At 40.2% G+C, this 15,357-nt stretch overlaps 1 protein-coding gene across 2 annotated transcripts; it reads left to right on the forward strand.

Annotated features, from left to right (window-relative positions):
- The first annotated feature begins 320 nt into the window (after positions 1-320).
- ZNF330 (zinc finger protein 330) lies at positions 321-13,876 on the forward strand. 2 transcript variants are annotated; one of them, XM_008919360.3, is made up of 10 exons: positions 321-399; positions 3,659-3,787; positions 4,061-4,080; positions 4,198-4,268; positions 6,378-6,457; positions 7,786-7,912; positions 8,644-8,748; positions 11,226-11,272; positions 12,387-12,504; positions 13,154-13,695. In XM_008919360.3, the coding sequence occupies exons 2-10, from the start codon at positions 3,668-3,670 to the stop codon at positions 13,423-13,425; spliced, it is 960 nt and encodes a 319-aa protein (XP_008917608.3). In that variant the 5' UTR covers positions 321-399; positions 3,659-3,667; the 3' UTR covers positions 13,426-13,695. The 2 variants fall into 2 exon arrangements, with proteins under 2 accessions (XP_008917608.3, XP_029818592.1); XM_029962732.1 differs by lacking the exon at positions 321-399 and adding an exon at positions 3,095-3,322 and having other exon boundaries at positions 3,655-3,787; positions 13,154-13,876.
- Positions 13,877-15,357: the final 1,481 nt, after the last annotated feature.

The raw sequence follows: 15,357 nt of genomic DNA on the forward strand, positions 1-15,357 counted from the left end.
AAAGATGAAATCACGGCAAATCACAGTGCCAGGACAATTCTTATGAACTACTGCTAATGCGGATATTTTTTTTTTTTTAACGCTGTAATTTTTGTATGAGCGGTAGAACAGATTTTGAATATGTGTGAGGTAGAAAGTATTTGATGGTCAAGTATAAGAACGCTTGAAACACAGAAAGCCTCTTTTGGGTGTTGGTATTTGTGGGATGACAAGGGTAACCCGCCAGCTCCCCTGCCCCACCAACGGATTGCTTGTTTCAGCTCTCCATGATGTGGTTCCTATACCACAAGATAATACAACACCAGGCAATGTCCTGCTCAGCATAGGAGATCCAGAAATCTGCTGGTGCAGTCCGTCTGTGTCTTTGGGACCTCCACAAGGGCAGAACTTGGATACCAGGTGTTGTTAATGTATCTTACACAGCACAACCATCAGTTAAAATACACAGTCAGTCTTTGGAGCTATGGTGGGAGTTCTGCCTGTGGTCTTTGCCTGTGTTTACCTCAGCATATAATGCAGCACATGAGCAACAGTTGGTGAAAATTTACGGGATGGAACACGGTGCTGCAGACCCAGTACTCACATAACACATATTAGGGCTTTGCTTTGAGCTGCTGCTCACCTCATACACATACCTTTTGATACCTGGCCCTGCACAGGACCATCCCCAAGAGTCACACCATGCGCCTGAGAGTATCATCCAAATGCTTCTTGAACTCTGTCAGGTTTGGAGCTGTGACCACTTCCCTGGGGAGCCTGTTACAGCACGTAGCCATCCTCTGGGGGAAGAACCTTTTTCTGATACCCAACCTAAACATTCCCCAGCACCACTTCTGATACCCAAACTCTGTGCTTTCTTGTGCCACAGCCTCAGCCCTTAAGCTGGAGAGCCACACTCACTTCTGCAGCTGCTGCTCTGGCCCAGCATTTTGCTCCCAAGTAGGAAACTTCAAATGGAGAAAACACCCTTGTGCAGAACTCTTCCCAGTTTAGGGGCTCCCACACTCCATGGGGCAGCGTGGCCATACCCTCTGGGGCTGAGGAGGGATTCCAGATGCACTTTTCTGTCCCATGCACCCTTCAGGGGAGCATGGGAAAGCCAGCAGATTCCACTGGGTCTTTGCTGCCTGAGCATTTGGCAAAGTTGTGTCAAAAGTGGAGGTAGAACATACAGCAGAGGCATTTAAGTACTAATTAGTGGTTTCAAAAGAGACGATACTCTGATTTGAAAGGAATTGCATGTAAACAAAGCATATGCTGTCATAATTTCTGGAACCATAACACTATTAAGCTCTAATCCAAAATTTAAAAGAAGGTAAGTTTCCTAAAAAAATTGAACTCAAGGCCAAGACAACAAACAAATCTTAAGTGGAAGCTCAGAGGGAAAGAGTGATTAGAATATTGATCTATAGGATGTTGTTGTTACTGGATGGTGTCTGAAAGCCTGGATTGAATCCATAGCTTTGTTAAAAGGACCTGATGTTGCAGTTCTGTTGTTACTTATTTTAGTGCAACTTTCTAAAAACTGCCACCTAGAAGGTTTCTAATAACCTGTTTCCTCAGTAGTCACTGAGGCAGTGCTTTTCATGAAAACAGTTTGTCACTTTGGTGCTTTGGATTATGAGGTAATGGGAAGAAGTCAAGGTATAAATACTAACCATTAGATTCTGTTGTTAAATCAGCATTTGAGTTGTCTGAAAATTCGTGTGCAGCCTCATATTGGACTGAAATGTCACGCTCTAGAATGATGACAGTTACCAGCAGGCAGCACAGCAATATAATTTTGACTACAAAATATGACACTAATACAATTTAGATATGGTGCAAAATGCTGCAGGGTGAGAAAACTGATTTATGTGTGCTATCAAACCCAAATTTTAGTATTTGGTCAGGACAATATATTTCTGTGTTCAGAAAAGTTAGGATTCTTCAGTTTATTTTATAAGACCTTTTGAACATTTTTCTTCCAAATTTAAGATGCTAGAATTGGCTGCCTGTTGGGGCTGAAACTATCCTTACAGATGGTAGCATGCATGTCTGCTTGGAGTTAGGGATGAGGCTGAGGAGAGCAGGTACCTCTCACTTCCTTAAGCCAGTGGCCCTAATATCCACCCACAGACCCTACTGGAATCAGCAGAGGTTGCCTGGGCAGAGCTGTCTCATCATGTGGGCCAGTTTTTGCCAAGCTCCAAGCCTGCAGTGATTTTCTTCAAAATCCTTAAGTGGAGATTGAGATGTTAAGATGACACTTGAGTCTCAATTACCAATTGTCTGAAGGTGTTTTTCTGCAGATTTAGAAATCAGAGGCAGAGCAAGGACCACTGGTAGGTGTACTTGTAGCTAAAAGAACTGTGGATTAGTTGTACAAGTACAATATGTGTTGGGGCAGCTTGCTGGAGAGGCCAGATTTTCAAAACAGAAGCACTGGTGAGGTACCAAAATAAGAGCTAAACACCTGGAAAGATCCAGCCATCCTATTGTCTGCAAGGAAGTGTGATTTGGTAGCTGCAATACAAAGAAGTTGGTTCGTAGAATTGGGAGTATTTTTTTAGAACAGGCAAATTTTTGTCAGTGGAGAGATCATCACCTCATCCTTAGCTGCTTTCTCATTCCCATGCTTGCTGAGTAAACTGCTGCCCCTTTTGACCGTCTTCCACCATCAGATTGTGCTAATCTGGGCCTTGGTGGTGCTTGTTGGTTTGTTTTTAGTTTTGTTTTTAACCTGTATCTGTTTTAGAACAGGACACCAAGAACAGTTACATCATCAGAAATAAGGGGATGATAAAGATGGAGCCTAAGGAAGTGCCTGTGTTGACGAGAGAAATTCAGGCCACACCTTGAATCTCTCAGTTGTCCATTTCATGGAGTCTAATTTATTATAAACACAAAGTAAACTAAGCATATGTGAGTACTGCACAGTTCATCATGGACGTGGCAAGAGACCAGTGGTCTGATTATTTGCCTGATGGTCTCACCACTGTGTTGCAGTGGTTCCCTCCTAGAATGTTAGAATGGAACCAAACAGAATTAACTTAGTGTAAATCCTTTTTGGAAAACAATGGTGTCTTCAAAGCAATACATGCTCATCTTTTCATTATTGCCAATATGCTAGAATGATAAATAAGCAGTACAAACATCCCTTTGTCATAGCTCTTAAATCTGTATAATGACATTTTGTTTTCTCAGCCTTCATGAAGTGTGAAATTTGCATTTTTGCAGTACACCACTTTTTGCTTACCTGAAGAATGCTTTTTAACTGAATGAAGCAGTTACTGAGAATAAGATGTGAAAGAGGGAATGAGCTGAATATTTTCCTTATAAAACAGACAAGGCAAACCAAAACCAGAGGCCTATCACAAACATAGTAGTTTCCTTTTTTTTCCAAGACAGAACACTTCAGAGATAGTTCGACACAAAGTTGAGGACAGCAAAGTCTTTTTCAGATCACAAGATTCTTTATGGTTCATCACATGGCTCTTCCTCATGGACTGGCCCCTTCTTCTGCCTTTGAAAAGAAACTTTCAGAAAAGGAAATGAACGAAGCACAGTTAACCTGTGAACTCCAAGATGCAGTTTTAGTGGATGTGTCATGTGTATCCATGTATTTACATACATAATTCTGTGTGCATTCGTAACATACCTATTTTTCCCCCCACAGATAGTGAATATGCCTAAAAAGAAGACTGGTGCTCGTAAGAAAGCTGAGAACCGTCGAGAACGTGAAAAGCAGATAAGGGCTTCAAGAGCCAACATAGATTTGGCCAAACATCCTTGTAATGCTTCAATGGTAAAATAACCTGAAGTATTTTATATTAAAACACGTTATTTTAAATCGTGTTAAACCGGTGATAATACATAAGTGTATTTAATGCCATAAGAATGTCATTCTTCCTACTGTTCCTCTTTTATATTTAAGCTTACATTTGCATTAGATGTATAATATTGAATAGAAAGTTTGGATGCTAATCATAAGAATTCAGAGTCCCTGTGGGTGTCTGCAAATTTTATATATTTTACCTAGAATGAAAATAATTACCAGTGTTTTATTTCTTCTTTTTAGGAATGTGATAAGTGCCAAAGGTAAGAATTTTTCCCCTTCTAAAACAAGTAGTTTAATATTAATTGGTTTCAAACATTTCACAGGTCTTTTTTAATGCTTGCTTTCTTTTTCTTTTGGCTCCTTCTCCATGTGCCTAGACGACAGAAGAACAGAGCTTTTTGCTACTTCTGTAACTCTGTTCAGAAATTACCCATTTGTGCACAATGTGGTGAGTAGAATTAATGAATGAAAACTGTCCTCAGTCCTGTTTGTGGTGTTAAACTCTCAGTACCTTTGTTAGAGTACCTTTGTCTAGAAGTACCTTTGTGGTTTGTGGAGCAGGTTCTTTTAAATCTGCTGTGAATACCCTCCTTGAGAAGTGACCTTGTTTGGTCATGCACTAACGTGTGTGCCTCTGACCTCCAGAGGTTTGCAAGTCTGGACTTGTCTTCAGCATTTGATCTTTGGAAGAATTTGTCTCACTGCCTTTTGGGTTTGAGAATATCTGACTGACTTTCCCTACACTTACCATGTGGACTATTGTTTGGTAATGGTAGCAAAACTAAGAATGCTCTGACTGCTGGCAAGGCACCAATAAATACTGCTTTTTTAGGGATTATATAATTTCTAGTCAGTTCAATATCAATTAAAGCAACAGTACATTATTCATCTTGCATGGGGTTGTAATGTGGTATACTGCTTATTTTATTTATATGGGCTAGAGGGCTGATGCTTTGAAATTAGAAGAAAAGGACTCCTAATGATGGAGCTTTGCTCTGAATCAGACTAAGATGCCCTTTGTTTTCAAACAGCTGCTTGCTTGCAGGAGATGTTGATATTCATTTCTTACTGAGGTGAATTTTGTTGTTTCACTGCTCCAACACATCCTTGCAGATTTTCAGTTTGTCATTAAGCAATTTGGCTGTTTTGTTGTTTGACTCTCAGAGCTGCTGACATCTGCAGCTTCCAGTGCCTTTGTTGTGACCTGCAGATTCTGAGCGTTTCTGGGAGCCAGGCTGTTAGTGTGCACTGGCAGTGTGTCATCCTTCATAAGTCTTCCTTCTGTCATCATGCAGTGAAGTACTAAAAACATGCTCTCTGTCTTATGATACACATCTGAAGTTGACTCCTGTGTGTTGAGTTTATTTTAATCTGGAGTATGTTTCTAGAGGAAAAGCATTCCTATCAACAACCATAAAATTATATTGAGTCCAAGGGTTTTCCAAACAAAGACCACCAGAGCTGTTTCATGCTTGATCAAGGGGGACAGACACTACAAACCAACAGCACCTTTCTTAGAGAAGTCCCTGAGGGATGGGAGCAAGGTAGCTGTACTACAGTGCTCCAGACTGAGTAATGCCCCCCCAGCCCTCATTGCCCAGCTCAGCCCACCACTGGTACTTCCTCACCCTCCAAGGGCCCTTTGGTAACTGACTTTTGGTGTCATACAAAACTCTGCATACTGGGATTTAAATATTTTCAGAGTAGAATTTGTTTTTTCAGGCCTTGAGTGGGTGGGCAGGGAGCACCTTGCTGTTGGTTTCTCTAAGCAGGCAATAACAGACACACCAAAGGGGTACATGGCAGCACAACTTGAATCAGTGATAAAACTCTACTGCAGTAGCCTGAGCTGACTACAAGATCTTTTGCAGACAGAGTGTGGATCTTTCTGGTAGAGCTATTTATGTCAGAGACAAGGACTAGGGGAAAATTGTCACCCTTGCTGCTTGCTTGTGTCAGAGTGACTTTTAGGTGCAGGCTGTGGCTTTTTCTCCCACCTGTCCCCTGTATTTAAAGTGAATTATTTTTTCTAGAAACGAATCTATGTTTTTTTAAAAAGAAAAAAAACAACAACCAACGACCAAAAAACCCAAGTATCCAAGTACTTGCAAGTAATTAAACACATGGGTTTTTTTCTTGTGCCTTGCACACAGCATGTGCTGCTTTTATGATGGGACAGAACCAGCAGCAGTTTTAAATACAGGTTTTTAAGATATCATGGCTTGACTTTGACCTTAGTTTTGTTCTTTGGTTTGTTTTGACATTTGACATTTTTTGCCGTTGCCTCAAAACATAGAGCAAAACCAACACATTGCCTTTTTATCTCAGTACAGTGGGAAGAGGTTTGGGCTGAAAAGAGACAATAATTTAACCTAAGGGAGATGTGAAAGTGGATTGCAGGATGCAGCAATAATTCAGATATCTTTATTTGCATTATTTTTACCTAGACTTACAGTTAGGCTCAGGTATTTAGTGAAGTGCTGTTCTTATATGAATGTGCATTCTACTGTTTTTTCTGTAGTTTTCTTATGGTTGCTTGCCTTTTTATTTTAAACAGGAAAAACCAAATGCATGATGAAGTCTTCAGACTGTGTCATAAAACACGCTGGTGTGTATGGTACTGGACTAGCAATGGTGGTATGTATACAAAATTAAAGCCTTTTTAGCAGTATGAGGTTATTTTGTGCAAATCTTTCTGAAAGAAAATAGAACAGCTTTATGGAATGGTAGCATGTACCATGCCAAGTTTTTTTCACCCCTTGTTTTACTATAAGAAACTGATTTTTCCCTTATACTGAAAACCCAAATTTTGCATTTTTAGATTCAGCTCCTGCAAGCTCCAACACATCCTGGATGCTAGTGGATCTGTCTTGGTGGCAGGCTCTTAGGCACATGCATGAACAGCATTGGAGCTTACATACCCCATATCCAGTTCTCAGTCTTTATTACAATCCAGGATCATTCTGCAAAGACCTGCAGACTTTTGTTACTGTTGTCTTAGTATTGCAGAGATCATCTGTATCACAGAGAGGAATCTGTTCCATAGTGTTAGGGAGGAATTTTACTTAACATAAACCCTCATTTGGGCTCTTGAAGGAGATAATCATAGCTTCAGGCCTTTGAATTTTTGTTCTAAGAAGGACAAGTTGGTGTCTCCATTCTGGAAAGCAAGGTTTGACATGTGACAGCCTCTAGATTAAGCACTATGTGGACTAAACCTCTGTCCTGTTTCCACCTCCAGTTGACAATCAGCTTTTCTCAGTAACACCGCTTGCCTTTACATTCTGATGTTCTTGAACTCATCCCATGCATTCACTTATGCAGTAGTGAATGCCTCAACAATTAATTTGCATTCACATTGTTTTCTTAGTTTTGTGTGCATGTAATGCACATGGTGGTAAGTCACATATGGGCTGAGGAGGCTTCTTAAATGCTGCATTTAAGGATAGCTGATGTGAAGATCTTATAATTTAATCAAAATGAAAGTTAAAGAGTCTAATTTACTTCTAATGAGTTATTTGATCTTTGCTCTCTGCAGGGATGTGCTCTAATATAGCATGGTTTAAAATTTGAATGAGTGACTTCAGCTGTAAGAAACTATTGGCATTTTTCATGTCTTTTTTGAAATTCCATTTTTGCCAAAACACTGTTATCCTTTGTGGATCTCAGGTTTCAACTGGAGGACAAAATTTTCATGCACACAATTTAAGAAAATAAATGTAAAAGACAGAAAAAGGAGACAACCAAGTTATTGAGCATCATATTTAGTCCTGCAGAAATGAATAACAAACAAGATGAACTGAGGAGCAGCTTGATAGGAATACAGATGTGGTTCAATACTCTCCCAGTCAACCGAAATGAACCCACTGAGAGAAGGGATACGAGGACACATTGAGGACTGAGGAGTCAGAGTGTCTCTCTAGGTATTGCAGAAGTGCAGAGGTGATATCTTTCTGTAATTGCAGGGTGCAATCTGTGATTTCTGTGAAGCTTGGGTGTGTCACGGGAGGAAGTGTCTCAGCACACACGCGTGTATCTGCCCTCTCGCAGATGCAGAATGTATTGAGTGTGAAAGAAGTGTCTGGGACCATGGTAGGTTGCTCACATGTAAAAATAAGAAAATGTAAGTTGTGTTGCTTAGGATACTACACCTGTATTCTTAACAGCGTTTTTATTCCTCACTGATTAGTCCTTGCAAGTATGTTTGTTCAAAGCAAGGATTCTCCCCGTTTTAAAAATAGACGTTATGCAGTGGGGAAACTAAACAACCTGCTCAAGAACATACAGTGCTCAAGTCAGGGATGATTGTGTCATCTAAAGTATAATGGTTCTATCAGCCTAATTATTTGCATAATTAAGCACTGCATCAAATTGCCAACAGAGTCTTCTGCCATTCCCACTCTGTTCTTCTGCACTAGCACAGGTATTTGGATTCCAAATTGCTTAGCAAACCATACTGGTCTCAATTTGTGGAATCCTTTAAAGTGTTTATTCCAAGCTTATATCAGAGCTAAGGGAGTGGGAGGGAAGGAGACTGGATGAGAATATGATCTGATTTAAGGAAAATACTTAACGCTTTAGTTGAATTAAAGAAAAGTACTAGAAGTAATACTCTTTTTATATTTATGCTGTCTTGTATTGTAGGAAACAAGGTATTTGTCAGTGTAAAAATGGATGGCAGTGCCTAACTTAGGACTTTGTTGAAGCATTAGTGAGGCCAGGGAGACCTGGTCTTCCGTCAGAATTACTGCCTAAACTGTTTGCAGAGCAGAACTTGATGCCTGTGCCCATTGCTGATTATTTTGCCTTGATAAATCTTTCAGGAGGCAGAATATTCGCCTGCTCTTTTTGCCATGATTTCCTCTGTGAAGATGATCAGTTTGAACATCAAGCCAGCTGCCAAGTTCTGGAAGCAGAGACGTTTAAATGTAAGTTAGTTATTCATAGTCCCTTTCACCACAGCTAAGCAGGGTCTCCACTTGCTTCCTCTGTGCTCCAGAATACTCTGTTATCACCTTTCCCAGCTTTTGCCTTTTTCGTATGTGCCAGCTCTTGGTATTCAGTTATCCAGACTGGAACTTTTGTCTCTGACCTTCCTCCATGCCAGAGTGAGTATACATGGCAGTTGTTTTCCTGCCAGGCTCTTACAGGCCTCCCATGGGAAGCTGCCTTTGCAGGAGCCAGCAGTCTCCAAAGTTGGAGTGTTGGCAGTGGCCAGGACTGCAGCAAAACAGCTGCAATTGCTGATGCTGCTTTTTTACTCCACAAAGCTCTGCAGGCAGGAGGAGCTGTCTTCCACTCTTCTGACCATGTGATGAGCTATTTCTAGATACCTGTTCCTCGTGGAAAACAGCTGCCCCAAACAATGCCACCTCTGTTAGACTGGCTAAACTTTCCCACGTTGCTGTGGAAGGCCTGTGTGTTGATGAAGAGTTGGCAGCTGTTGAAGTCCTGAGGAAGGCCATGACTCAGTCAGGAGCCATCCTCTGATTCAGGGAGACACGGTGAACACAGAAAGAAGTGACAAAAATAGTCCAGAGCATGATTTCAGTTTTCATTTCCTCATTGACCAGTGGACATGTGTATCAGTAATGTATCAAGTGTTGATACATGTCCACTCTTGCTGGGTAAAGAACAGGTAGCTGAAGACTTTATGTCCTTTTGAACTTTGATTAATTGTGTGGACAAAACTGAAACTGGTGTTCATAAGAGGACATGATGGCAATGCCTGACTTTGCTCATTCACTGCTCATCTCTGGCTCAAACAGGGAAATTTCAAGGGAAGTTAAAAAAAACCCCACAAAATAAAACACCAACAAGCCAAGACTATGCATGTTTGAAATAACTAAATTTTTGTAGAAGTATTCCTTCTCTATCCACCATGAATGACTATTTAGTTTATCTCATGAGACATTTGTTTGTCCTTTCTAAAACTTGTTTGCCCGTATTTCAACTATAAAGTTTTTTTCAATCATTATTGTAGAAATTCAAGGTGCTCTTTATCTTAAGACTATTTTCTTTAGAACTGACCAATCTCTTGTCCTAATTTATCTCTCCTGGTTTAGAATGTTTGTTGATTTCAATGTTCTAGTTGGTGTCTGTAGAAATCTCTTATCTCTTTTTCATCTCCCATCCTTTTGTTCCCAGCCAGCTGTTCTCTGAGCCTTCCTTAGCTTCCCTTGATGTATTCTGCCTGAATACCTTCCTGCATAGCAATGTTGAAGCAGCAACAGCTGTTCCACAAGAATGTTTTTTCAATGATTGTTGGAAGCTTTTAATTCACAGATGTGATCACACCCTGAATAGGGCAAAAGTTTTTTTGAGTTTTTTTTCACTGTGTTCAATGTTTTGTGGCACAGCACTGACTTGGAAAAGATACAGGATTTTTATCAGTGTGTGGTAGCAAGATTATAAAACCTGTACTTTTACAGAATACAGAAACTTTAAATGTGGTCATGCAATTGTAGTCTAAATCCATTCTAGCTGTGAAAAGGGTAGTGTTACTTCCCATCACTATCTGAGAGAAGTTTTTTAAAGTGCAGATACTCAAGAAATGACAAATATAAATGCATTATCATTTCCATCTTTAAGCACATGACAGAGCTCTAAATCCCGTGGCTGTCCTGCTCATGTGGAGAACTCGTGATATTTATTCACAAACTTCGCTGTCACAGGGGCAAAGCAAGGTGAAAGGGAATAAATACTCACACACAGACTGATAAAATACATATTATTGCTTCTTGAGGAGTAACTATTCACCCAGCTTCACGTTTCTGCCAATTCCTGAGTGTTTGCCTTTGCTGTACTCCCTCTAGTGGAATAAAAAAACAATTTGAAGCTCAAGACAAGTTAGATTTTGGGCACAGATTCTGCTCCTTATAGCTTGTGTGCCAGGTCCAGTTCTTTAACACAGATAGACTTTTGTATGAACTTGTGTGCAATCAAGTGCATTTCCAGATGATATGACAGAAAATATGGAACATAACATTTCTAGCTTTGGAAGTTTGCAAGCTTTAAGTGTTCTCACATCGCTAGCACTCCTTCTTTTGATGTTGTGAGAAAAGGAGAAGCAAGATGTTGCTTAATACCAAATTTCTTCTGAAACTTCTGGTTTTAAAAGTTTGGAAGCTCAAGAAATAATTAAACTTTTTCCCCTCTTGAGGTTTTTTTTTTTTTTGGTATCAGATTACATTAATGCCATGAGGCTGAGGGTTGAAAAAAAAAAATCTAGTAAAAGAGTACTATATGGTAAAATGGCTGATTCACATTGCCATCGTACAGTTATGTCAGGGAATTAAAACCAAATGCCTCAGTAATGGTATTACATACTTTTACAAGGTTTTAAACACATCACAGGTCTGCAGTTTCCAAGTACTGAATTTGACATATTGATTTTCTCCAACAGGTGTTTCCTGTAACAGGCTTGGGCAGCATTCGTGCCTGCGTTGTAAGGTAAAGACAGTTGTGGGTAGCTGTGATTTTAGGTTCATTCTTCTTGGTCTCCAAGGCTGGTATCAGGTCTTGTCATGTCTTCCTCTCCATTATTAAAAAAATGTAATATTTTTGTATCATATTTTAGGGGGCAGACCTCTGGGGGGCAAAAGGTCTTTTATCTGTGCTTGCCTGTTAACCACTAGCAGGTGTTGTGCATCATTATGCCTGCTGAGGTGATCTTCACTTTGTCCAACCCTCTTAGTTTAAATTGGGCCTGTACCATGTTGGGTCTTTAAAAAAACAAAACAACAAAGCAAATCCTTGGCTTTGAACAGAATCCAAAGCTTTGTAATATGTTTTGATACAGTGTGGATCTACAGTCATTAAAAAAGTTGTTGTTTTTTTTAAACAGTCAAGTTTAACGGTCAATCTGAGCAGAAATTGCTGCAGCCTGGATCCAACAGAAATAATCTCTACAGCTAATCCAGTTTTACATGTGAACAGACTAACTTGTTGACGTCAGGCTCATGGTTTTACACACTCAGAAATAATTTTGTATAAAAAGTTCCACCTGCTTCATTGTCAGCATCGCCCAGATTTCTCCAGATGCTGGTTCATTGCCTGCTCTTACTCTTCTTACCCTCCATATGTTTCCCTGCACTCTCCCATGGCATCCATGGCATATTCCAAATTGTTCCTTTCTCCGGGTATCTTCATTGCACCCTGGTGCTCAACATGTGAACTTTCCATCTCTAATTCTTGCCTTTAGGCCACTGCATAATGTTCTGGCAAATATCTCATTGTGTTTTATTTAGGCTTGTCAGTGTAAGCCCAGGTTTGCCAGGATCCTCGTGGGCAGCACTACAATCCAGCCCTCGAGTACATTACTTTCTCTGCTTGTTTTTTGGCACTTTTATGCAGCCTCTTCCCCAGGAAGCTGTGGAACTACATTCAGCACAGAGTGGTTGTGCTGTGCACAGACCCACATCCACTGCAGATAGACCTCATTACATTTTAATCCCAACCAGAAAACCCTGCTGCTGTTAAAACAGGTTTTCTGCTTGCTTCTTGCTGAGGAATATGCTTCTATGATTAAAACATTTGGCCTTTTTATTCTCCCTTCAACCCACAGGCTTGTTTTTGTGACGACCACGTGCGAAGTAAGGTCTTCAAGCAGGAAAAAGGAAAAGAGCCTCCTTGCCCTAAATGTGGCCACGAAACTCAGCAGACAAAGGATCTGAGCATGTCAAGTAAGCCAGCTTCTCTAGCTAACAAGCCATGCAAGTGCCATTGGTGACTACTTTTCTGCCTAGGAACACTGAGTAAAACCTGGTTACTTTTAATTGTTTTGCACAGCTTTGCTGCATTTGTTTTGGGAAGAACTTTCTGAATTATAGAATTGAGCAGTCTCAATCATTAATTGATTCCAATACAGTGAAAGCTTTTGTTTAGTTTAAGATTTTAGTTGTGGAAAAAAATGAAAAAAAAAAAAATCATGACTTAAATCCTTATTTCATGTACAAGAAGCTGATTAATGAATTTCAAAATGTGTTTTGATATGTATACAATCTACCCCAACCACTCTTGAATAAATCACCATATGTATTGTGTCTGCAAAGCACACATCCAGTCGCAGGTCTTCTTGGCTAGAGTACCAAAGGATTACCCTAAAAACCTAAGACGTACTTGGGGGGCAGTTCCTGTTTATACAGACTTGGCTGCACTTCTGTGTGCAGCAGCAGAAAGATTCTGTTAGAGTAAGGACTGAATCTGGAAATGTCAGATTTAGAAAAAGACTGCCTAACATCGTGCGCTCTTCGAGTAGTGAAAGAAGGGATAGAAAGGGAACGTGGGATTGCTGTTGAGGGTGGGAACATGATGGTTTTTCTCTGCCTGCAGCCCGTTCCTTGAAGTTTGGCCGACAGACTGGAGGAGAAGATGCAGATGGAGCTTCTGGTTATGATGCCTACTGGAAAAACCTCCCCTCCAGCAAGACTGGAGGTGACCGTGAGGATGAATATGATGAATACGAAGCAGAAGATGATGATGAAGATGACAATGATGAGGGAGGGAAGGATTCAGATTCTGAGACCACGGATGTCTTCAGCAATTTGAATTTAGGAAGGACCTATGCTAGTGGGTATGCACATTATGAGGAATCAGAAGATTAAGCCTAGTATGCTGGCAAGCTAAAAACACTTGGAAGGAGCCAAGCAATGCTTCACTGAGTTGTGTACACGCCAGTAGGATAGCTCTATCAGGTACTTACATATCAAAGTTAGAGAATTAACAGTGTGGGACTTCTGCTGTAACTCCAAGGGGGACTTTTCTTTTATATGAACCAATGGTTCTGGGACTGGGGGAAAAAATCAGAATATTTTTATTCCCCTAAGCAGCAGAAGGTTGTGTCCCTGAGTTACTGAGTATAATGGTTCAATGCCATTTTCTCGTATCAACATGGGAATGTGGGAGAGCTGTAGAACTTGCTTCCATTTGCTCATCAGAGATTAAGTTATTTTTTACAATCATTTTGTTAACTGATTTCATACATTAATGCAGTGGTGGGTTGGTGACTGCGTTTTTTTTTTGGTCTGCACAATAAAAGTCAACTGCATTCTCTAATGAACTGTCATAAATATTGATCTCCCTTGAATAGCTGGAAAGCAGGTTGTGTACAAAATGTGAATTGACACTAAAATAACTTCCTTGTTTATGTAGGTATGGCAGATTAATGTATTTTTCTGTGTACTTGCCCATCAGCCTTTCAGCATTTTTAGTGTTAGATATTAATTGGTGGGGCTATATGCAGTCATTACAAGTTCACCCCAGATAATCAAAACTTTTATGGCAATAAAAATGTTCATGTATCCTCTCTGCCACAAAAATCTATAAGGCAGTTTCTCATTAGATCAAAAAGAGACTGTTTTCTTCTGTGCCCAGCCTTCAGCTCTTCTCCTTGCATATGAAACACACACAGAATAAAATTAGATAGGAAACAACCCCATATATGAATTGATAAGGTGAGAAAACACAGCGAGGTTCAAAGTGCTGGGTCCAGATATTATTCTGTGCAAGGGTGCTGGTACAAGGCAAATGATCAACACATCTGAGCAAGGAGGTGACACCTGCAGTAGTGTTTGCAGTGATTCTGGTTTGAAAGTCAACGTGTTAATTACCAATGTACAGGTCTAAGTGGTGGAGTTTATTTTCCTTCTTTAGGGGAATGTTTTACAGCTGACAGATCACAACAGCAGGGCAGCCACCTAAAGTGCTGCTCCAGCTTTCTAAATGCCATACTTTAATGCAAGAGAGCCATTTCTTGTTATCTGTCAAATATCTGAACTGATTATTGCATTACCTGCTTTTGTGGTGCTTTCTCTACTGTTTCTTAACAGCTAAAGGTCATATGTTGGCAGAGCATATCCCTTTGATAATAATTTTTAGTGATGTTAGGACTGCCAAATGAACATTTCCTAACAAAACAGGGTTGGAGAACCTGGCATCAGTATTTCCCTCCTAAATGCATCTTGTACCAAATGCATGAAAGACAAGAGCTGGAATGCATCCAAGACAAAAACAAACTGACAAAGAGCACAACTTGGATATGGCACCTAAGGGGAAAAAAGTCTGTGGGAGAAAGGAGCACAACTGGTCAGTGCATGCCTTCAGAACTGGAGAGGAAATCAGTTAATGCACTGTCTGAAAGCCAAATCCCCTTCAAATATTGGAACTCCAGGGCCCTCCAATTTCATGTGTTAGCGAAGAGCCATCTTAAATGATGTACCTGATAGATGTCTTGATTAGTCTTTTGCATAACCAAATTTGAAATGAGGGAAGCAGAATGCCTGCCAGTTCAACACTGATCACTTATTTGTGAAATTGGCACCTGCAAGAGAATTTCTGCTCAACTTTATATGGTCCAAAGACTTCCAAGTTGAGTCCATCTGGCTGGTCTATTCCAGCAACAATGCCAGTTTTTTATCCTGGCTGATGTTCCAAATACAAAACAATTATACATCAGTACAAAGTCTTATACAGAACTGAGGAAAGTATATGTTTCTGCATATATGTAACATTATAGCTGCTTGTGTGTAATTTATTAA

This window comes from Manacus vitellinus, unplaced genomic scaffold (assembly GCF_001715985.3).
Source record: "Manacus vitellinus isolate BGI_N305 unplaced genomic scaffold, ASM171598v3 scaffold_0_pilon, whole genome shotgun sequence".
In the NCBI taxonomy this organism is placed as follows: Eukaryota; Metazoa; Chordata; class Aves; order Passeriformes; family Pipridae; genus Manacus; species Manacus vitellinus.

Bases quoted from the DNA above. Each gene is read 5' to 3' on its own strand.
- ZNF330 (XM_029962732.1), top strand. From the start codon at position 3,261: ATGAAGCAGTTACTGAGAATAAGATGTGAAAGAGGGAATGAGCTGAAT. The intron at 3,323-3,654 runs ACAGACAAGGCA...ATTTTTCCCCCC, and splicing joins CTGAATATTTTCCTTATAAA to ACAGATAGTGAATATGCCTA. The intron at 12,505-13,153 runs GTAAGCCAGCTT...CTCTGCCTGCAG, and splicing joins AAAGGATCTGAGCATGTCAA to CCCGTTCCTTGAAGTTTGGC.